Raw genomic sequence first — 23,805 nt, forward strand, 5'->3', positions numbered from 1 at the left:
TCATTTCCATCCCATAAAATTCACCTTGTGCAGCCATCCCCCAAATCTTGTTTTAGGACACTTTCATCACCCCCAAGAGTTTCCTTGTGTCGAGATACAAAAACGATTCCATATTTTGAAATGTTTGTTCCATCAGTGGAACAATTTCCTCAACTAAATTCTTCCACGGAACACCAGGGTGTCCAGCAGATAAAAATACCTTGGTCTTGACTCATCCCCCCACCCCCAGGTATGGGAACAAGTCTGCACCCCCATCAAAGGTATGGAGGGTGATACTTCTGAGACCAGGCTACCTATGCCACCTGACCCCGGCCGGACCCTTTCAGAGAGCAATGCCCTTTGGCACACAGAGCGGTTGAGTTTGGGAGAGAAGGGTTTTCCCCATGAATCATAATCCCTCTTGGTCACGGCCCAACATACTTCCTTCCCCCAAGCAGCCACTTCCTCATTTGTCAAACAAGGAGCCACAGCCCTGAGAATCAGAGGTGCCTGTGGACTCATGGGAAGTTGGTAGTGGTGGGCAGTGACCCCTGGTGGGCAGAGCTTGGGTGGGGAGAGCCAAGGAGCCTGGGGGTTCCCAGTTCCAGCCAAGGACGTTGGTCTCTTCCTAATTGGGCCGAACACTGAACCCAGTGCCTGAAATTCCACCATCTGAGAATGATACCTCCTTTGGATTGAGCAGTGCCCTCTCCTCAGACCCCTCTGCTTGGACAAACAGACCCCTGACATTTTAGTAGGTGGGGATTACATCTTAGTCCTTCATTTCAGACTGAAACATGCAGAGGATAAAGCTTGGGTGTTAGAAAGATTTGGGTTCCATTCCCAGTTTGTCTCTTAACAACCTGCGTGACCTGATCTTTCTCAGCCTCGGTATCTGCGTCTGTAAAATAGGGATAATCAAAGCTCTTGCCTCACAAAATCGTTCTGAGGATAAAATGAGCAATAAGTAAAGCACTCAGCACCGTGTATGGTGTTCAGTAAACGTTCAGTAAATGTGTATTATTAATTATTATTACATTTGCTTCCATATTGCCTCCCCTACTAGACTTTGAGTTCCCTGAGAGTAGAGGCTAGTCTGGTTTATTTTCATGTCTCTGGTGCCCAGTTCATTCAATAGAGCTTGGTGTACAGTAGTTGCTCAATTAACACTTGTCAATGAGGAATGGAGATGCTGGGTACAGAAAGGGAAGGATACAGACCATGAGAATCCACACCTGTTCATTTATTCCACACACATTCCTGGAGCCCCTGCCCTGTGCCTGCCCTGGGCTGGGTGGTGCTGGGACCCATCAAGTGGCTGAGGCCGCCCTGGCTGTGCCTACACCTGCAACCAGGGTCTCCAGCTGCCTTCTGCCAACATGCTGAACTGAACGCAAGACTGTGCCCTGAGCTCATAGTCCAGTGGGGGAGATGAACCCATCTCCAGCCAGTGATGACCCAGAGTTGGCAGGGTTGGGGTGGATATGAACTCAGAATGAGGACCTGACCCAGCTTGGGAGTGAGGGAGGACTTCCTGGAGGAAGAGGTGTCTAAGTTGAGACTGGAGGATGAATAGGAGTGGGGCAGCTAGAGTGGAGTGGTGTGGCTGCAGGCATACTCCAGGCATAGGGAAGAGAATGTGCAGGGTTCTGGAAGGAATTCAGTGTCTTGGACCATAGACCACAGGGTAGGGGTTAGGGGCAGGGGTCTTAGAGGTGAGGCTGAGAGACCCCCAGGAGCCAGACCTCACAGGCAGTTGAATGATTTGGCCAGGATGGGTCCCAGCAGGGAGGGACAGCTGTCGAGTCTGGGCTTTAGAAAGATTCCCCTGGGCTGTTTTCTGTTGGGAGGATGGGACGGGGTGGGAGGAGACCAGGTAGGAGGTTGGGGAGGCACAGGGAGAAACAGGATGGTCTGGCCCAGGGCTGCACTGTAGAGAGCAGGGAAATCCCAGCTCAGGAGACTAGGGGACTGGTTCAGGAGCCTGCCCCAGAGAAATTGAGGGAAGGAGGCGCCCATGTTTCAGCACCAGGGTAGCTGGGTGGACTCTGGGCGCCCAGAAGGTTAAAGTCAGGGCTGGAAACTGAGGGTGGGTGGACGCAGGGGCACCACGCGGCGGGGCGCTCGGCTGTGGGACTGTGCGGTCCTCTGCTGCCCCCTGCTGGCTCCGTGGTGACCCCTGTCCTGCATGCAAGTCTAACTAGAGTGGATCCAGTAATTCCATACCTAACCAGTGACAGATGACATTTCCTGGGCGATCGTGCTGCAGGGTGCACTCACGTTCACTGTCCCCAAGACTACACTCCCAACCTCGGTCCCCAGCTGCCTTCTGCCAACACGCTGAACTGAACACAAGACTGTCCTCCCAAATCTCTCTCTTCCTCCCAAACCCCTTCCTTCCTTCTTTCCTTCCTTCCTTCCTACCTTCCGTCCTTCCTTCCTTTCTAAAAACAGTGTTATTGAGATACAGTGCACATACCATACAATTCACTCCTTTAAAGTGCACAACTCAATGTTTTTCGTATGTTCATAGGGTTATGCAATCATCATCACAACAATCTTAGAACACTTCCACCACCTCCCAAAGAAACCCTGTCCCCATTAGGAGTCACTACCCATGCCCCCCTCCCTCCCAGCCCCTGGCAAACATTAATCTGCTTTCTGTCCCTATGGACTTGCCTATTCTGGACAGTTCACATGAGTGGAATCGTACAGTATGCAGTCTTTCGTGTTTGGCTTCTTTCACTCAGCATAACGTCCTCAAGGTTCCATGTTGTAACATGAATTAATATTTTATTCCTTTTTAATGCCCAAACAATATTTCATGGTATGGATAGGTTGTACTTTGTTTATCCATTCATCTGCTGAGGGACATTTGGGTTGTTTTCACTTTTTGACTATTTTGAATAGTCAAATGCTTCTCTAACATTTGTGTGCAAGTTTTTATTTTATTTTATATATTTTTTGCTATCATCAAACATGGAGGTGCTGGGAATTGAACCCAGGACCTCGTGTATGCTAAGCACATGCTCTACCACTGAGCTATACCCACTCCTGGGTACAAGCTTTTGTGTGAACGTATGTTGTCATTTCTTGCAAACCTGGCCCTCTTGCAGTGTGAACGTCACCACTACTCCTTAAACCTCGTAGGCAAAGCAGGCACCTGGGGGTTCCCCCACTCTGGTACCCCAGCTTCCTCAGCACCTGTTCGGTTCTCCCTCAGAGCATCATCCCCCCTGGACATTCGATGCTGTTTGTTGTCAGCTCTCCAAGGTCAGGGATCTCTGTGTGTTTTGTTCACGACTACCTCCTCAGAGCCTCAAACAGCTGCACACAACAGGTGATCAATAAATGTTTGTTGAATTGATGAATAAAAAAAATTTCCCCAGTCACCCCCACCACTGTGGTCCAGCACTTGTTGAATGAATGAATGAGTCATTGATTGAATAGATAGGGGAGGGCAGGCCTGCCTGGGAATTTCTCTCAGGAAACTATGTGGTTGAGAGTGTGGGCTCAGGTGTGAATCCTGAAGGTGCATTGACTGTACATATTTTGGTTCTCCCTATTCTGGGCACGTGGTAGGAATGCACCTGCCCAGTGCTCTTGACATTGGATTGTGCCGTGTGACTTGCTTTGGCCAATGAACTTAGAGTAGGAGTGTCACTTCCTGGTGGAAGCCCTTAAAAGCCAGTGCGTGTCTTGCTAGGTGCCCTCCCTTTCCCTGTACAGTGGCTGGCCCTGTCATCCTGGTTCCTGAATGGGGAGATGTGAAGCAGAGCTCTCCTGACCCTCGCCACACCTGCCTGCCTGACAGGAACACGTAGCATGAGCAAAAAAATGAACCTGTGGGTGTTCTGAGCCATGGAGATTGTAGGGTTGCTTGTTACTGCCGCATAATCTAGGTCATCCTGACTGCAACAGTGGCATAAAGTCACATTGGAGGTTAGGGCTTCAACATGAGTTTTGGGGGACACAAGTCATTGTATAACAAAGCTAGTTCCAAGTGAGCTAGAAGGCGTACAGTCAGGCTCAGAGAACTTACTCTGGAAAACATTGTCATCTTGGATGTATTAGGATTTAGAAGGAGCTGGATGTAACAGAACCCCTAAGTAACGGTGGCTTAAACAAAAGGGTAACTATCTAACCTGGCATGGTGGCTCCATCCATATCACTGTCCTTCAGGCTCCCTCTAACTTGGCTTTGGGCTGTCTTTGTCCATGTGACCCCAGATAGTTCCCATCACATCTTTTCTTGAGCCTAAGGGAAAGTGAACCGAGAAGAAAGGGTATCTTTCCCTTTAAGAAAATGACCCGAGGAGTGTGTATATCACTGCTGCTCATATCCCATTATTCTGGAATTAGTCACATGGCCACACCTAGCTGCAAGGGAAGCTGGGGAATGTAGTTTTTATGCTTGACAGCCATATACTTGGTTAAAAACCCTATTTCTGGGGAAAAGGAGATCACAGATATTGGCATTTGATAAGCAGTTGCTGGTATAGAGGAGAGGAAGGCAGGCATCTGGGTTCTTCTCATCTGGGGTTGGGATAAATTGAGTCCCTCACACCCTACACCCTAGCAGCCAGTGCCTGGCTGAGTTCTACCCGTGTGTTGACCTGGTTAACCTCAGCAAGCAGGTGGTCAGAGGCCCAGGCATTGGGTGTCCTGAGAAGTCTGAGGCTGGAGAAGTCCCTCACAGGGAGTATTTGCATATTGAGTCAGCGGGAGAGGCAACTTCCCTTCCTGTGAATTCTTCCTCCTCTTCTACATTAATTTCCCGTGGCTGCTGAAACAAAATGCCACCAATATTGTGGCTTCAAATGACACAAATTTATTATCTCATAGCTCTGGAGGTCACAAGTCCAAAGTGGGTCTCCCTGGGCCCAAATCAAGGTGTCAGCAGGGCAGAGTTGCTTTCTGGAGCTTCTAGGAGAGGATCTGTTTTCTTGCCTTTTCTGACTTCTAAAGGCTTCTGCTCATGGCCCCTTTCAATTTTCAAAGCCAGCAAGGACCACTGGAATTTTTCTCCCATCGGGTCACTCTGACTTTGGGCTGCCTTGGTTTTCAGCCCCTTCCTCCATCTTCCAAGTGTGTCACTCTTCCAATCTCTGCTTCCTTCCTCATCACAGCTCCTCCTCTGACAGTTGCTCCTCTGTGTGCCTCTTAGAAAGACCCTTCTTAAGACATTCAGTGCCCTCCAGGGTAATCCAGCATAATCTCCCCATCTCAGGATCCTTAACTTAATCACACCTGCAAAACTCTTTTTGCTATATAAAATCCTCTGTACCATTCACAGAGGATTTTGCTATATAAGGTAGACAACTTGGAGGGGCCATTATCCAGTTCTTAATTTTTTTTTTTTTTAGCTTCCAGAGCAAAAGCCACAGTCTTTGCAATGCCTTACATGCCCTGCATGCTCTGCACCTCCCCATCTCCCTGACCTCACCTCCCACCCTCTCCCCCTTCCTTACTCTGTGCCCATCCCAGGATGATTCCTACCTCAGGGCCTTTGCACTTGCTGTTCCTCCTGCCTGAAATGCTCTCCCTCCAGATCCCTCTGGCTCCCTGCTTCTCTTCCTTCAGGTCTTTGTTCACTGTTACCTTCTGGGCGAGGAGGCCTCCTTTGGCTCTTTATTTAAAACCTTAGTCCCTCAATTCTCCCAACCCCCTTCTGTCTTTATTTCCCCAGTGCACTTGTCAGCACCCAACACAGCATGTATGTTATTTATTTATATTTTCTGGCTCTCTCTCCGTTGCCAGAGTGTCCTTCTAGGAGACCAGGAAGGTTTGTTTATTTTGATCCTTGCTGGAGCAGCAGGGTCTAGAACAGGGCACAGCCCACAGCTTATTCATTGTGGAGTGAATGAATAAATTAGAGGGTGAGAGATCAAGCCCACATTTAGGACAGGATTGGGTTGAGGGTAGAACAGGGAGCAGCTGTCCCAAGGGACTTGGTGTCAGGGGAAGTGGCCAGAAGGTGGCCACAGGTTTTGAGAGACTGAATTTTGAGTGGGGCTGGATCTGCCTGAGCAGGGAAGGGATCTGGGGGCCACAGCAACTGGCCAGGACTGTCATCTGGGGACACAGGCCCGTGAGACCAGGCCTGGCTGCCACGTGCCTTGTCCTCTGGGGCATGTGTGGTGGTGGTGGGTGCTGCCTTGTGCCCAGGGGAAGGGGCTCCAAAGGCAACCAGCAGAGCTGGGGTGGAGTGTTGTGGGCTGATAGTAGGAAGCCCTCTTGTGAGGTCTGGCTGGAGGTCGGCCTGAGATGACCCTCTTCACCCCCAAATATCCAGATGGGGGACTTTGGGGTGAGGGATGCAAGAACCTACTTTCCCCAGGCCAGGTTGCTGGAGGGCCAGAGTTGAGGCCAGGCTGTACACGCAGAGGGTGAGCGGGATGCTGGGCCCTTCACTCCCCTGCCCCCTGCCCAGGACACCTGTTTGATGCTGTGCTGAGTCTTTGGCTGAGTCCACCTCACCAGCCTCACAGCCCTGATGGCCCGGTCCTTCTGGGTCTCTGATGTGGCTTTTCTGTGGGCCCAAGGCTCCTGAGGAGGGGTGAGGGAAAGCCACTGGCCTAGCCTGGGACCCCTTCAGGAGTTGGCACCAGCTGGCAGTACGGGGCAGGGTCAGGGTTCAGCAGGTCCTGGGGGGAGGGGAGAGGAGACAGAGGGAGGGGGTGTTGTTGGGGTGAAGAGCTGGGGGGAGACAGAGAGGAACCAGGTGGAGACTGAGAAACATGGGGAGAAACACACACATGGGGAATGCAGGACTGAGATGGAAAGACAGAGAGAGATACAGAGAGATGTGGAGGTACCCAAGAGCCAGGAAAAGGGGTAGACACGAAGCAACAGAGATCAAAAGACAGGAGGGACAGAGAAGAGGAGGGACAATGAAAGAGAGACAGAAACAAAGATATGGGAAAGAGTACAGAGCAAGAGAGAGACAGACAGACACACCCTGAGAAGGGTAGAGAGACACGCACAGGAAATGTGAGACGGGACAGTCAGGGGCACTGAGAAGAGGCAGAGATCTGGGGGCAGACAGGAAGGGATGAAGACGGGCTGAGACCCAGGCCCACGAATGGGCCCCCGTGCTGGAGTCCCTGCTCGAGCCCTGGCCAGGCAAGGCCCTTCCCCTCTCTGGGCTTCGTTTCCTCTGTGCAAATTCACTGCCTTGGAATCCTTTTCTGAAGGAGGAAACTGCCATCCCCAGAGGGGACAGGACTCATCCAGGGTCCCTCCTCAAGGCTGTGATGCGCTTTCCAGAGAGCGACAGCCCTCTCCCACCAAGCCCGGTTACCATGACCCCTCCCCACCCTCACGGGGTCCCCAACACCCACTCCTGCCTCCCAGCTCCACACCTGATAGTGGTGGCTCTCTGGCTCCAGCGGTGGGAGTTGGGGCAGCGGTGGCAGCTGTGAAGGAAGAACACGGTGAGCCAGGCCCCAGGCACCCCAACACCCCCACTTTTGCCCTTTGATGTAGGGACAGACCTGGATTCCAAGTCCCTGCCGCCCCTCCCTGACCGTGAGCCCTCTGGGTGAAGGGAATGAACCTTCTGCGCCTCAGTGTTCTCCTCTGAGAAACGGGCATCACGGGGGGCCGTCCAGGGGCCAGACCATCACCCATTAACGAGCCTTCCTGTTGACACCTGTGGTTGTAAGCTTTTAGTCTTAACTTTTATGTCCCTCTTCTTATTGAATTCTTCTTTTTGATCAACCTTTCCCACCTGATTGTAAAGGGAATATCTGCTCAGTGTGGAAAATAAGGACACTTACAGGGGGAAAATAAAATCCACCCACCAGCCTACGCGCCCAAAGACACATGCTGTTTATGTTGTGCTGTTTCCTTCCAGTCTCTTTTGCTTATGATTTTTAAAATGGGGAGCAGCCGAGAGAGAGAGACAGAAAGACAGACAGACAGACAGAGACACACACAGAGAGAGAGAAGCAGTTCCCAAAATGTGTGTGAAGCACCGCAGGGCACTGCAGCCAACTCGGAGGGGAGGCACCAGGTCAGAAGTAGGCTTTAGGGGACAGGGGTGGGGGCTCACCATGGTGGCATTTGTGGGCCTCGTGTCACTGAGAGGGGACACCAGGAGGACTGGAGTTGGCATCGCTTCATAGATGTTGTTGTCACCAGGAGCAGAAGACAAGGGGAGCAACGGCTGACAGGTGGCCCTCAGGTCCGCGCTAGCTGCTGCTGCCATTTATTTACTCATTCAACTACCATTTGTGTTAAGCCCTCTTCTTGCCTGGCCTTATGCTGGGGACACAGCAGTGACTGAGGCAGTGCTGGCCTTGTCCTCCGTCCAGTGGGGGAGACAGACCCATCCCCAGACAGGGATGATTCAGAATGGGCAGGGCTGGAGTGGGATGAGCCCACAGGACTCCTGGAGAGGAGACCAGGAGGGCTTCCTGGAGGTGGGGACATCTGAGACTGGAAAGAGAAGTGAGAGTTATTTAAAGGCAGGAGAGCGTGCGTACAGAGGCCTAGCAGTGAGAGAGCTGGCTGTATTTGAGGAACTATGTTCTGTCTGGATTTTGTATATATGTTTCTTTGTACCAGTTTGTTTTAAGGATGGAAACATTACATAGGACAGATGAAGCCAGGGAAGACAGTGCGACCAGTTTACAATGGGTCTGAAGAGCCATATTAAGGAGCCTGAACTTTGTCCTAAGGATACTGGGGAGCCATAGAGGGTGTCCCTCCACAGAGGAGGGACAGGGTCAGAGTTCTAAAAGGACCTTGCCCAGCAATAGGGTGGAGGTCAGCCTGGAGTTTGGGAGGAAAGCGAGGAGTTGAGCGTGGGGATCTGGGAGATGGAGCTTGGGTTGAGTTGTGACCTGTTGGTAGACAGGAGCCACTGGTGTGGCTGGGTGAGTGTGGCGGTGACTGGGGTTGGGAGTGCTGGGCACTGAGAAGAAGAGGAAAAGCAGGTTTGGGGTGAGCACTCATGCGCTCAGAATCTGTGGGCTGAGTCTAGGGGAGTCCCAGCAAGGGCTGGGTGGGGCAAATGATTGGAGGTCCCAGCGTGGGGACCACAAGGGGGTTTTTGGCTTGGAGGATGAAAGGGAGGGGCTGTGAGGAGAGCCGGGTAGCGAGACCAGGACCTCTGTCTTACCAGCGTGATGACTGGAACCCACTTCCGGTTTCTCTGTGGCCGTCATCCTGGGGACATATGGAGAGAATGACATTAGGATAGAAAGATGCGCAGGTGGGTGGGGAGAGACTCAGAGAAGCTGGAAAGCCCATCAGGCCCCAGAGAGAGAGATGGTCCTTGCTTCACAATGAGCCAGGGCAAGACCTGCCCCCACCCTAGCCTCTTCTCCCATAATCCCCAGCCACACAGCCCTTCCTCAAGTTTCCTTGGCTGCCACCTTCTGCCAACAAGCAACGCTTCCCTAATGTCCCCATTTACACAGACCACCTAAACATCCTGCTCCATCTACCTGTTTCATGATTTCCTTAGTATTCTTCTTAAGATTGGCTCGTTTGAATACCCTTACTTAAAAGGTATACTTGACCTCATTACTGCAAATTTGTTAATTTGCTACACACTGACCATGGGCTGGGCACTGTTGAAGGCCTTAGGGACACAGCTGGGAACAAAACTGACAAAGACCCCTGGCCTCTTGGGTCCCTTGAGAGGTGTATGAAGGAGGTTCTGGACAGAATTGAGCCCCTGAGCCAGCCATACCTGAAGCTCATGTTATATAGGACAAAACATTTTCTATTTTTTGATAAGCCAGTTTAAAGGTAGGGTCTCTGTCACTTGCAATCCAGAATTCCGTCTAATACAGGACAGGAAGATCCTGTTCCCCGTAGTGGTTCTGAGATTTGATGAGATTTGATGAGTTGGATGATGTGATTTGCGGGGGAGGGAGACAGAAGGGAAGGAGAGAGAGGCCTGGGGTTCCTGTACCTGTGGCTCTGGGCTCTCCAGCCTCTTGTCACCAGGAGATAGGCAATGCTGCCAACGCAGAGAGACCCGATGGCCAGAGAGCCAATGATGATGGCGGCCACGATCCCAGCACTCACTGGCAGGTTTGTAATGGGCAGCTCCTTAGGCTTTTCTGAGTGATATGAGCGAGAGAGAGAGAGGACTGTGTGATGTCTTGGGAAGGCCTCCCTGCCACCCTCCCTGCTGTATCACTGACTATTCACAGAGCACTGATGTGCAATCTCATCTTCCCAGCCCAGAGCTTTCTCCTGCTTTTCAGATCTGAGTTAGCCAACTGTCTGATTCCACCGCATGTGAAACTCAACATGTCCCGGCTGGAACACCTTGGCTTTCCTCACCTCAAAACCTCTGCTTCCCTAGGATTTTCTATCATCCTCAGCCCATCCAAAACCTATCTCCTGACACACTCCCTCACCCTCACCCTCACCCTACCAACCTGCTTTTTTTTGCCTCTGTTGATGAGATCTCTATCTCTCTAGGAAAAGGATGGGATTCTGGGCTGTGTTTTGTGGGGGACATAGGGGACTTAACTCATCGATGTGCCAGATTTGGGGTCAAGCCTACCTGACTTCTGGCCCCCACCACAAGGACCTCTAGCCTTTAATCTCAAGCTGGATGCTTGTTATATCCTAGTCCTTGGCAGCTAAGCTTGTAGACTCTGAGGTTGAAATGCTGGGGTTTAAGTCCCTGCTGCCTACAGGCTGTGTGAACTTGGGCAAATTACTCAACCTCTCTGTGCCTCTTCTCATCTGTGAAATTGGGATAATAAGAATACCTGACTTTCTCACAAGGTTGTTGTGACAACTGGATGAGTTTACAACACACACTCCCACGCACATACAAGCACACACAGAGTTCTCTCAATTATCCAAACAAAGTAGGTTTGGTGCCATTTTACATATGAGGAAACTGAGGCACAGAGCAATGAACTAACCTTCTCGAGGGCTCAGTAAGGGCAGTGCTGGGATCACACCCAGGCCATGTGAGCTCCTAATGAATGCTGTGTGTGCCTGTGTCCTGAGAGCCCTTGAAGGGTGGGAATGAGCTATTTCAGAGCAGAGAGTGCAGTAAAGACTGTTATCTCCAAATGGACTAGAGTCTGCATTTGATAGATAGATAGATAGATAGATAGATAGATAGATAGATAGATAGATAGATAGATAGATATATAGATAGGCAGGCAGACAGACAGATAGGCAGGCAGACAGATAGACAGATAGATAGATAGAGATAGAGATAGATATTTGTATAATCACAGTAATGAGTATTTTACCTATTTCATCCATCTCCCTAAACGTTTATATGTTCAAAGTATCCAAAACCCATTTTGAAATTTAATCTTGTCACTAGGAGGAAGGGCAGAGCTTATATCCAGACTTATCTGGCATGTGGGCATATTCAAAGTTGTCCCCACAGCCCAGGAGGTGGTTAAATTAGGCTCATTCTGCAGATGTGCAAACCAAGGCCCAGACGGGTTGCATTTGGGTGGAGAATGGAAGGTCGTCCCTCTTCCAGATACTATACTAGCAACTTCTGCACCTTCTACTTAATTGAATCCCCACAACAGCAAGTGGAAATTCAGTGGCTTCTGTGAGCAGCTTAGGAGGAGGGGCAGGGCTGTGTCAGCTAACTCAGGGAGCCTCCTAGTCTCTGTCCACTCCCTCTCCCTTGTTGCCCAGTCTTCTTGCAACATCTGGAGCCCCTTCTCCCCAAATCTGCATGTTCTGGCCCATGCTGCCCCGTATACCCACCCATCCTCATCACCCACGTCTCCCTCCCTCACTCGCGGGGCTGCCTGGCCTTTCCCCATGTTGTTCGCTCTGCCTAGCAGGCTTTTCTCCCCCACGCTATATATAGCTCCTGCTCGTTCTTCTGTGTCTAGTTCCTTCTGGAAGCCTTCTCTGACAACCTGGGCCAAGGAGACTCCTGATAGACTTCTCCTTTATGGATTACTTAATTATGCAATTAGTTGATTAGTGTTGCTAGAGTGGGCACGTGGGCGTCTCCCCAGTACCTACCTGCTCTGCGCGATTGAGCCCACCCCCAGTTCTGGGTGGGGCTCTTAGTAGCCTATTCCAATCTGTATAGCCCCACCCCTTGTCACAGTGATTGGATCAGAGATGGCGGCTATCCAGACCTAAGCCAATCAGAGCTCTGCATTCCTTTGGCCTTAGTGATTGGTTCAGATTGGTCCAATCAGAGTGAAGTGAAGGACTGTGGTTCAGAGTTACGGAAGAAGAGATCCCTTGTTCTGGAAGCAACCGAGAGGAGTTGTGAGGCCTGTGAACGTGAAGACTGGAGTCATTTTGCTACCACGAAGGCGCTATCCGTTTCCTTCCTTGGAAAGAAAACCCTGAGCTTTCGCTGGGCAGAAACCTGCCCCTAATTAAGAAGTTTTCCAGCCTCCTTTGCAGTGTCATGCAGTGCACAGCTCATTCACACATGCCTTAACACTGTATTGACCGAAGCACAATATTGCTGCCGTGTTCAAACCTGGTGACCTTATTTTAACTTGATTACCTCTATAAAAACGCTATTTCCAAATAAGGGCCCATTCTGAGGTACTGGGGGCTAGGACTCAACATGTCTTTTTGAGGGGACATAATTCAACATACAGCACCTCCTAAACCTGGCTCCCTGCCATCCTGGAGACTCTTTGAGCTGCTCAGATTCCTTTAATTTGTTCCCTTTCTGCTTTAATCAGCCAGAAGCAGTTTCTGTTGCTGGAGCAGAAACCTTTCCTGATTCACATGATTTTTGCAGTTTGTTATATTTCCTGCCTTTTATTACAGACCGTGAGCTTGTAGAGAGGGCATCTGTGAATCACTGTATTTTCCAACGTTGATTGCAATCGTATGCTCTTCTGTGATATGACTTCACCATCCTGCTATCCAGCAGAAGGTCTAACCTCCCTCTCTTGCATCTGGGCCAACCTTAGTGATTCACTTGTAATTGAAAGAATGCAGTGTCAGCGACAGTGTGTGACTTCCAAGGAAGAAGCTATAGAGTTTCTGCCTTGGTCTTTTGGAACATTTGCTCTCCACATGCTCTCCTCCATAAACCCTGAACCCAGCCACCACGTTGTGAGGAAGCCCAAGCAGTCACGTTGGTGAGAACATGTTACGATAATCTGGTTGACAGCCCCAGCTGAGGTCCCAGCTAACAGCCAGCACGAGCTGTCAGACATGTGAGTGAAGTCACATCTAGGTGATTCTAGTTTCCAGCATTTGAGCCAAGCTCAGCCTCTTGAAATGATTGTTGTTCTATACCATTGAGTTTGTTCCACAGCAAGAAGTAACTAGGACAGAGCTCTGAATTCTGTTTCTTCCTCTAAGACTGAGTTTTCTTTTGGCTTTTCTTTTCATCAGCCTCTGGGACCATGTGCACTCAAGTTCTATGAACAAAGAATCATCTGGGCCTTTTTCTTTGGAGCAAATTTATCCATGTTGGTCTTTGACTAGGTAAAATCACATCTAAAAAGTGTTTTGACACTGCTATATATAAAATAAACAACAAGGACTTACTGTATAGCGCAGGGAACTATATTCAGTATCTTTTAATAACCTATAATTGGAAAGAATCTGAAAAGAATATACATATGTATGAATGTATATACAACTGAATCACTTTGTTGTATACCTGAAACTAACACAATATTGTAAATCAACTCTACTTCAATAAAAATAAATAAGTGAATAAATAAAACACTTTGAAAGACCAGTATACAAATGGACAGTGGCCAGATCATCTCTAAAAACAGGATTCTGACTTACAAGTTGCAGCAAGCTGCCTACAAAAACAGCCCTCTTATAAACAGTCCAGGAAGCCAGCATGCTTTAAGTCAGACTCACAGGAAGCCAGATTGCTGTCTCTAGTGACAATGCAGGAATAACTGCATTACAATAACTTCTGTAATAATCAGCTCCAAATAGCCAGGACTTGATTAAAAACTAACAGCCTCTCTAATTTCTGTCCCTGCTTCTAACTTAGGACCAACCAGAGAAAGCTAAACACGCACCCTGATCACCTAGGATATCCTGCTTCTAATTAGCCTGCTTATAGCTTTTTCTCTGCCTCCAACAAGGACACACCTGAAGCCTTCCCTGTTTTCCATTCTAAAGCTTTCTCACCCTTCTGCCTGCCTTTGAGTCTCTGCAAGAGATAATGGCTGACTCCCCTGCTACAGCATGTTTTGAATTGATACACTTGGTTGTTCTTTGTTTATTTCTACAGCTTCAAAAGCAGCAGCTTCCCATGGACTTGTCAAGCCAGCCCTGGTAAGGATCCCATGGTGGGCGGTGTTGTGGTTCTGCCCTTCTTACAGACATGAAAATAGAGGTTCTGAGAGGTTTGGCCATTTGACTAGAAGTCTTATTGTCACCCACGCTCTGCAGCCCAGGTCCTAGGTGCAGAGGCTGTTTTTTTTAACCATCAGGCTAGTTGTGTTTTATCAACAGGGATGCCACAGAGGCCCTCAACAAAACCAGTCTGAACCGGCTAGGTTCACGGTGGCTGGCTTTCCTTGCCTTGATTTATCTCTGTGTTTCCCTACCAGCCCCTGAGAGCTGAAGGACACTGGCCCAGATTTATCCTGTGTTCGTTTCAAAGGCACTTAGTATTTGACACAGATGTTTTGCAGCTGTGCTTTAGGAGATAGACAGTGGTCAACGGCTCAGAATCGCCTGTATCTTGACCACAGGAACGTGCCTGTGTAGATGAGACCTGATGGTGTCCCAGAGTTACGTTGGCCTCATTACCACGCTAAGATCTCTGCCCGAGGTGGGGGGCGGGGCGGACTGCACCCTGCTAGGCGCAATTCGGGCCCTGGGCAAAGGAGCGTAGACTGCGCATGCCCGGCGGCTCCAGAAAGTCTCCTCCCCCTTCTAGAGCCCGGATGACCTGTCTGCCTCCTAACCCTTAAAACCCCGTTACTCGCCTCCTTTCGGAGAGAAGGGGTTTGTAGAACGTGAAATCCGCTTCTCCATTCTCTGGCCTTCCTCAACCCTGTCTTGCTTGCATCAAATTCAGTTTCATCCTTGGCAGCGCAGACCTGCGGGAAAGGACTCCCAGACCAAGCCAGGGGCGCTCCGAGTAAGCTTGGGCCCTCGGGGTGGGCCTTGCGTCTGATTTCTTAGCCGCAGTGCGGTGAGTACTTGACACCAGGATCAGGCTTGGTGGCGAGGCAGAATCAAGTCCTAGTTAAGAGTGTGGCCTCTGGTTAAACGCCTCCGTCTTTTTGCCTCCATTTGTGACCCCGGGCGCCTCTTGTTTCTGTCAGCCTCTTTGTGACGCTGCGGCTGAAAGGCTCTGAAGGTCCAAAGAGTTTCTGCAGTTTTATGACCACTGTTTCTCAGGCTGTGAGGGTTGTGGTAGGTTCTAGGCCACCAAGAAGGTAACAGCTTTTTCGCACCAATTCTGACTTTCAGGGGCCGACTCTCCAGGGAGCTTGGTGCTTCTTTCCTCTCACGTGTTTTAGTAGTGGCAGAGCTTTAAAACAGAGGCCTGGTGAGTGTTGCCAAAGGCAGACTGCCGTGGACCCCCTGGGCTGCCCGCACACGCCCGTGAGAGGTGACCCCAGGCAGAACACTGGTGGTGGCAGAGAATCTGATCTCAACAGATGCTGCTGAAATAAATGCTAGAGTCTAAGGATTGTTGCCTCGTGTCCCAGCCCAGACTGAGGCAGGGAGAGGCTGGTAGGAAAGGCCAATGAACTTGGTTTTTCTCTTTCTCTTCTTTCAGTAAAAGTATAGAAGATTTCATCAAGAAGAGGGAAAAAGCAAGCTGTAATGGTACAAAATGTTACTGCTTATAGAAGCTTCCAGCACATGAGGGTAAAAGGTCTCTTTTATGAAGTGTGGCAATAAATACTCTAGCGTCCCGACCAGAGAGCTAGGTAATGAGAGAAAAAAAAATGTGGGCTCTAGAGTCAAGCAGCCTGGGTTCAAGTCCAGCATCTGCTGCTCCGTAGATGAGTTACCTGGACGAGTTACTTAAACTATGTCTCAGTTTTCCCATCTGTCTAATGGGGATCATCACACCTTGGCAGGGAGGATGCAGAGGATAAATGTGTCTGCACTTGGTGAGTTGAGGGGAGTTGGGTAATTTAACCACTATGGGTGTCAGAGAGCCCAAAGGTTTTGAGGAGCCTGTGTAGGGTTGCTTGAAGGCCCCAAATCCTCATGACTAGATTTACAGGACAACAGACACCAGCTGTAAATGACTGTGATCCCTGCACTGTGCTTTCGAGCCCAGTAACTGCTGCTTACTGGTTGTGGGACCTTGGACAACTGACTTCCCCTCTCTGAGCCTCGGTGTCCTCATCTGTAAAATGGGGGCAGCCACAGTACCTACAAGTCCAGGGCCTTTTCTTGTGTCTCTGTGAATCATTGGCCTCTGGAGTCCTGCCAGAGACTCACTTTCTTCCGCTCCTTTTTAGTCACGCAGTATCATGTGACCCAGGCTCCCTGATCAGAGGCATTCCTGTGAGCCTTGGCTTCTGACTTGCAGAAGTCAGAGACGCAGACACCATGTGGGGCCTTTAATGGTGAGGACAGAGCCAGCCCACCCACCAGCATAGAAACTTTAAAAAGTCAGAGATCTTTGTACTTTCCATCTGTAAACTCAGTGCTTGGCACACAGCAGGTATTCAGTAGATGTTTGTTGGTTGAATGAATGAATGCAGTTTTTCAGGGCTACCCAGGCATGGTTTTTTGGCCCAAGGCTGATGTTGTGGGCAATGGTTTGTCTGGCAGGAGCAGTTCCGGTGATCATACCTTGTTCCTGGTTCCCAGCCTCGTGGAGGTCCTGTTCCTTTTTTTTTTTTTTTGTCATCTTTTTAAAAAATTTTTATTTCTATTTATTTATTTATTTGTTTATTTTGTTGTTGTTGTTTGGGGGGAGGTAATTAGGTTTTTATTTTTAGAGGAGGTACTGAAGATTGAACCCAGGACCTCATGCATGTTAAGCATTTGCTCTACCATTTGACCTATACCCTCCCCCTACTTATTTTTTTATTAATTTTTAATTTTAATAGGTTTAAAAATTTTGCAGTTGATTTACAACATTGTGTTATTGTTATTATGGGTTATTACAGGCATTGAATATAGTTCCCTGGGCTGTACAGTAAATCCTTGTTGTTTATTTTATATGTAGTGGTGTGTATCTGTTAAGCCCAAACCCCTAACTTATCTCTCCCCCTCCCCTTTCCCCTTCGGTAAGCATAAGTTTGTTTTATATGTCTATGAGTCTATTTTGTAAATAAGTTGATTTTTAATATTTTTTTAGACGTTTATTAAACATCTTTCTGCCCATGCTAGCCGGGGTTGGCTTCTGTTACAGCCAAATCCCCTGATGATTAAAAGAGATCAAGTATGTGAGTTACCTGGGACGCAGGAAGTGCTGTCAGTCATTTCCAGTCCCCACCTAGGTCGGGGGCTAAATTTGGGGCACAGCTGCCTTCAAATATAAATCCCCTGGCACAAGGAGACTAGCAGCCAACCCCATCCCCAATTCCGTCTTTTCCTCTGCTCTTCCTTTTCCACTGAGCTGAACCGCCTTGCTTCCCTGCCTGCTGTGCTCAGCTCTCTGGAAGCCAAGGTTGTTCCTAGCCCCTTTAGCTTGCTGATCTCCATGGGGACCTCTCAGTGCTTCCCTGGGAGTCCCCGTGGAAGAGGCAGGTGGCAAGGGGCCAGGGCCATGGACTCGGACCCAGCTGGAGCCTTGGCCCCTCCCTTTCCCAGCGGCATGCTGTTGAGCCCTCTCTGGGCTTCAGTTTATCCTCCTGTAAAATGGGGATCATCCCAAGGCTACCTTTTGTGGGGATGGAATCAGGTGAGGCTGGCAGAGCGCTTAGCTGGAAGTGCCTGATGTGTAGTAAGTGCTCCATAGATGGGAGATGGCATCGAAAGTATTTTTCAAGTGGCTTAATGTGTGCTAAGCCCTGCTCTAGGCACCGGGGGAGTAATGGCGAACAAAATGGTGATAAGTCTATATTGTGACTATTACCAGGGATGGCAGTTGGTGATTCCTTGCTCATCTTCCCAGCCCTTAACTCCAGCCCCAGCTCCCCATCTTGTTGGTGGTACTTGATCCTACCCCCCTCAGAAAAGGGGTAGACCCTTGACCCAAGAGGAAGCAAATCACAGGCCAGGCCAGGCCAACCAGCTTCTCTCTCCATCTCTCTCTCTCCAGCTCCCGTTCTTTCTGTCTCTGCATTTTGGAAGAGGAGATTTAGAATATGCAAAGAAACCTGGGCTGGCACCCTGTTTAGTGTCCTGGTGGGACTCCCCAGTCATGGAGAGGAGGGTAGAGCCCATGAACAGAGATGATACCAGAGATGGTGCCCCCTGGAGGAAGAGGGAGCACTTGCTTTCCCGACAAAGCTTCCTTTCCCACCAGGGACAGGGCTTCCCCACCATTCATTCATTCAACAGTGTGTCTGGCCCTGTTCTAAGCTCCAGAGAGACAGCTGGGAACCCAGGCCTCCTAGAACTGACATCTCAGGGGCCACTTCGGGTTCCACCAGGCACCCCAACTCTGAGCGAGGTAGAGAGAGCTTATGTCTTTACAACCTGAGCCTTGGTTCAAATCTGTCCTGCAGTGCTGGCCTCGTAGGATGCCCCCCTTCACTGTCCTGCCTCGGTCATGCTGGCCTCCTGCCAGCTCAGTTCATGAGCCCTACAGCTTCTTACCACAGGCTCTTTGCACAGGCTTAGCCCTCTGCCCAAATATCTCCCAAAGCTCCTTCCCCTTCTACTTAGAACTGTTGTCATCATTCAAGCTTTGTTGAAGGGTTACCTTTCCAGGCAACCTCCCTGATTGTGTTTGTGTGTGTGTGATTATGTAGCTAATATCTGTCTCCATCACTGGGCTATGAGTCCTGAGAGGGCAAGGCCAGGGCTGCCTTGGTCATCACTGTGTCTCTGGCACTGCCCGATACAGGCTGGACACAGAGGAGACCTTGAGGAGGCAGCACTTGGAGAGTGCTGAAGGATGAGTGAATAAGCAATTTAGATTCTGCTGAGGCAGCTGTGGGCCTGATTCATGAGGCCCTGCACTCGAATCCCAACTCTGCTGCTGATTTGATGATTAGCTGCCTGATGTTTGAGAGGTGCCTTAAATTGTCTGAACCTCAGGTTACTCCTGGATAAAACAGAGTTTCAGGCTACACTGTGCCTCGTGGACAGGTTAGGCTGTGAATCAGATCACTCCCCTGCTTAAACCCTCTGGTGGATTCTTGTCAATCTCTCCACGGCCTATGAGCCTGGCCCCGTCTCCCTCTTAGACCTCGCCTCCTAACACCCTACTTGCTCAGTGTCTTATAGCCCTGTGTCCTTCTGTCTATGCTTTGAATGTACCAAGCTGGCCTCGGGGCCTTTGCATTTGCTGTTCCCTCTGCCAGGAACTCTGTCCTCTGAAATCTACAGGGATCTTTTCCCTCCCTTTGCTCAAATGTCAATTCTTCAATGAGGCCCATCCCTGATCACATCTTCCTATTTAATTAAAAAAAATTTAACTGGACAAGTCATAACCTTTCTGGGCCTCAGTTTCCTTACCTGTAAATTGGGTCTTATAATAATGCCTACTTCACAGGGCTGCAATGATGATGAAATGACCCATTATATGTAAAACTGGCATGTAATGAGCCCTAAAGAGTGTTAGCTATCACTATTGTTGTTCAACTCTCTGCTTGAAATGTGATCTTTTTGTTTGTTTTTGGGGGGGGGGAGATAATTAGGTTCATGTATTTATTATTTTTTAATGGAGGTACTGGGGATTGAAGCCCGGACCTCATGCATGCTAAGCACGCACTCTGCCACTCCCCTGCTGAAATTTGATCTTAAATTATTATTTACATGTTCATTCTAAGCATCCCACATTGGAATGAAGGGAGGGGAATTTTTTCTCTTTCTCTGCTTTGAGAGGAAGTGGTTAAGCTCCCAGATGCTGGCCTTGGGACTTCATGGGATTAAATGCCAGCTCTACTGCTTTGTGTGCCTCAGTTTCCCCATCTGTAAAATGGACACAACAATGGTGCCCACCTCATGGAATTTTGTTTTGAAAGTTTTCATTCACTCATTTGTTTATTCAACAAACATTAACTGAGAACCCATTATGTCCCACCTACTGTGGTAGATGGATGACAAAAGGATGAGTATGTTCTATTTCTGTCACTTTGAATAATTACTATTCTAGTGAGACAAGTTTGTAGAGTGATAAATTAGAACATGTTGTGACAATCAAAAAGGTGAGAGGATGAGCAGAGTCCTGCAAGAGCACAGATGATGATTAAAAAAACTAATCCCTACCTTCATTCCAATGTACGATGCTGAGAGTGAACATGTAAATAATAAATTAAGATCATATTTTGGGGGGAGGGTATAGCTCAGCAGAGTGCATGCTTAGCATGCACAAGGTCCTGGGTTCAATCCCCAGTACCTCCATTAAAAATTATAAAGAAATAGATCTGCCAGGGAAGGTTAAGTTATCCCCCCCACCAGCTTATTGGGATATAATTGGCATATAACATTTCACGGAGTTTTCTATTTTTTAAGATACAAATAAGTTAATATAGGGCAGTAGTTCTCAACCAAGGGTAACATTTGACCTTGTCTAGAGACATTTGTGGTTGTCACGACTGAAAGGGTGCTACTGGCATCTAGGGGCTAGAGGCCGGGGAGGGTGCTCAGTATCCTACAGTGCACAGAACAGGTCCCTACTGCAAAGAACTAGCCCAGGGCAAGCATTTAGAACAGTGTTCCCATAACAAGTGTCCAAGAAATGTTAGCTGTTGCTACTGTCCACCACCATCTGGTACTTTGCCCAGAGTGGATTCATCAATAAATACTTTACTTATGAACATATATCCTTTAAGACCAGGCATACAGTGGGTGCTCAATAGATTTTTCATGAATTAATGCATGTAAGGAGTCAGTGAGATGGTGCATTCTCCACGCTCTGGCTCTGGGTCTGGCACAAAGTAAGCATTCAGTAGATACTTATTAGTTAATGCACAGGAGTATTAAATGATATCTCCAGGCCTGGCACACAGTCAAATGCTCAACCAATATGTATTGCATGGATGAATGAGAGGACCAAATGTTTGCCCAGAGCTTGGCATGTGGTAGCTGCTCAGGGTGCATCAGCCTCCCCACTTCCTCCTTCAGTGCCCAACACTCACCGGCCACCTGGACCTCAGTCTTGGCCCGCATAGTCCAGGCAGGGTTGATGGTGACAGCTACTTGGTAGGTGCCGCTATCTGTGGGTTGGGCATGACACAGCAGCATGGAGCCGTTGGGGAAGCCGATGATGTCTCGCTGCTTCATAGCACTGCCATCCCTCTGGGGCTTCAGTAGCCCTGGGATGTAGGTGAATAGCATCGTACCACCATAGGTCTCCTCCCCCAGGTACCAGTTGAAGTCCTGGAAGGTGTCTGGGATGCCCTGGACAGACAGGAGAAGGTCCTGGTTCGTTTGAGGCTGTTCTGGAATCTTCTGGATGCGGAGGGCTGCCCAGGAGCCTGGGGGGACCCAGAGGGCCAGGATTGAGACTGTGGGGTTACAGGGGAGGCCTGAAATCAGAAGTGTTGGGCAGGGACATCTCCTGCATTCTCTCCTCCCTATAGGTTCTCAACTCGGGGCTCTGTGTGCTATTCATTGGAAACAGTGCTGGGATTGACTAGTGATGTCTGCCCTCGGTGCAGGAGTGGGAACTCAGACATGAGTGCCACAGATTTGCCATCCCATTGGTCCAGAAGGTTTTCTGCTCTGAGATGCTGTGTGACCTGCCTTTAAACACATGGACTCTGAATTAACTTATTCATTTAACCAATACTTTTAAAAACCAATATATTATTTATGCTACAATACCAATTATATATGTCTAAAATTCCCTAGATTTCTAGGCACTGGGGACTCAGTAGGGAATCAAATATAGATAAATTCCAGCCCTCATGGTCCTGACATTCTAGAAAATTCCATAGAGAAAATGGGGATGAGATTATGATTCTGCTGCCCCTCCCTCCCATCTTACCCTAATAATTTCATCTTCCCTGACAATCTTTCCCTTGGAACAATCTTCCAAGAGGAAACCTCAGCCCCTGGGCTAAGTACCACTTCTCCCCTCAGCCCTAGAGGTATGTTTCCTCCTTACCTGAGAGAAGGAGGCTCTTTGAGAAGTCTTGCTGGGCTCCAGCAGGAATCTCCATCTTGGTGTCCTGTGGAGATGCCAAGGGGCCACCTACTGGATACTGAGGGGGCCAGAGGGCTGGGCCCAGGCTTTCAGAAGTGGGCCAGCTCAGTAGGGGTCCCGGGGGTGCCTGTGAGACCTGGCCGAGGCTGCCCCAGCCCAGCACCCCTTTCCTACAGGCTCTGGAGTCTTCACCTGTGCTCTCTGGGATGGACGTGGAGACACTGGTTGAACCAGTTTCCCAGGGTGACTGGGAAACTTTCTGGGGCTTCTCAGGACTCCTCCCTTGACCTCTTTTAATCTCTCTTTCCCACTGAGTGTGAGTAGCAGTAGGAACAGCAATAATTTTAACAACAGTCACAGCAGCCTCTGGTTGAGCAGCCCCCAGGCCAGGCAGGTAGGTAGGCGTCTCACCCAACTACCTCATCCCACATCCATGCATAACTCTTCCCATTTCGCTGATGAGGAAACGGAGGCTCAAGGAGAGAGGCATGTCTACCAGTAGGTGGAGACTTGGCCTGTGGCTGGCTCACCCTACAGCTCTTAGCATAGTTTTTCCAAAACATCCCTCCATTTGTTCATTCCAACATGCACTCCCTCCCTGTGCCTGGCCCTGTGCTGGGTGGTACTAAGGATACGGCGATGGTTGAGACAGCTTCTTCTCTGCCCTCAGTCCACAGTGCAGCTCACAATTCTGTGAGTGTAGGGGACAGACCCATCCCCAGACAACGATAACCCAGAATGATCAGCGCTGGGATGGAGGAGTCCAGGGGCCTGGGAGATGTGGCACTCAGCCTGAGGGAATGTGGCACTCAGCCTGAGGGGCAGGGAGGACTTCCTGGAGGAGGGACTCTGGTCACAGTTGAGACCTGGAGTAGGAGGAGGAATGAGGTGGGGTGGAGTAGGGTGAGGTGTACCAGGCAGTGTCAATAGCACAGGCAGGGGCGTGGAGGCTGAGACAGATATCAGGGTTCACTGAGGAGGCTGCAGAACCCTGGACGAATGGAAGGTCAGGTGGGAGGATGTGAGTGTGCGGGGTGAGGCTGGAGAAGGAGGGAACACTTGTAATTTTGAGCTCTATTGGGACAAGGGCCTGGGTGATGGCAGGTCCAGGATTGAGCTCATACCATAGCCACTAGCCACATATGGCTATTTAAATATAAATTTGAAGTAATTAAACTTAAGTGCCTTAAAAAAAAAAAACTCAGTTACTTAAACTAGCCACTTTCAACGGAGCAGCAGCCCTGTGTGACTAGTGGCTGTCACATTTGACAGCGCAGATCTAAAACATTTCCATCACCATCACAGAAAGTGGACAGCGCACAACTAGGGGTCTGAGGTGGGCAGCGCCAGGTGAGATTTCAGCCTGCAGGAGGAGAGAACACCAAGTCGGGGTGCCAAACATCAGTAGCAGTTTCTATGTGTGCGTGTGTATGTACTGGACACACATCAGATTGTCAGAAGTGCCAGCATCTTGCAGAGTCCCCAGGTTGGGATGAGAAGGAAATCTTGACTTTGAATCATCTTGACAACTGCAGACACCAGCGCAGGCCTGCTGTGAGTGGGTGAGCCCGGCTCTCAGCCCAGCTCTGTCATCATTTGGGATCTTGGGCAAATGAATTCACTTCTTGGGGCTTCGGCTTCCTCTGAAGGATGGGACAAGCATCCCCACCT

At 49.5% G+C, this 23,805-nt stretch overlaps 2 protein-coding genes across 19 annotated transcripts in view; one reads left to right on the plus strand and one right to left on the minus strand.

Moving 5' to 3' along the window:
- Nucleotides 1–2,883: 2,883 nt before the first annotated feature.
- Nucleotides 2,884–23,768, minus strand: CEACAM19 (CEA cell adhesion molecule 19). 4 transcript variants are annotated; one of them, XM_074369495.1, is made up of 7 exons: nt 22,096–23,768; nt 21,125–21,493; nt 9,907–10,057; nt 9,109–9,152; nt 8,035–8,123; nt 7,343–7,396; nt 2,884–6,625 (listed from the first exon to the last, which is right to left on the minus strand). In XM_074369495.1, the coding sequence occupies exons 1-7, from the start codon at nt 22,148–22,150 to the stop codon at nt 6,557–6,559; spliced, it is 831 nt and encodes a 276-aa protein (XP_074225596.1). In that variant the 5' UTR covers nt 22,151–23,768; the 3' UTR covers nt 2,884–6,556. The 4 variants fall into 4 exon arrangements, with proteins under 4 accessions (XP_074225596.1, XP_074225595.1, XP_045366534.2 ...); XM_074369494.1 differs by lacking the exon at nt 8,035–8,123 and having other exon boundaries at nt 9,106–9,152; nt 22,096–23,767; XM_045510578.2 differs by lacking the exons at nt 2,884–6,625; nt 7,343–7,396; nt 8,035–8,123 and adding an exon at nt 8,196–8,420 and having other exon boundaries at nt 9,106–9,152.
- The window catches only part of CEACAM20 (CEA cell adhesion molecule 20), a 100,138-nt gene continuing 91,161 nt past the window's right edge, over nt 14,829–23,805 (plus strand). For 11 of the 15 annotated variants that reach the window (XM_074369472.1, XM_074369478.1, XM_074369470.1 and 8 more), the window contains exon 1: nt 14,829–15,090. The gene's annotated coding sequence lies outside the window, so the exon portion shown is untranslated. The remainder of the gene's footprint in view (nt 15,091–23,805) is intronic. The other 4 variants (XM_074369471.1, XM_074369479.1, XM_045510570.2 and 1 more) reach the window with 1 other exon arrangement.

This window comes from Camelus bactrianus, chromosome 9 (genome assembly GCF_048773025.1).
Source record: "Camelus bactrianus isolate YW-2024 breed Bactrian camel chromosome 9, ASM4877302v1, whole genome shotgun sequence".
Classification (NCBI taxonomy): Eukaryota; Metazoa; Chordata; class Mammalia; order Artiodactyla; family Camelidae; genus Camelus; species Camelus bactrianus.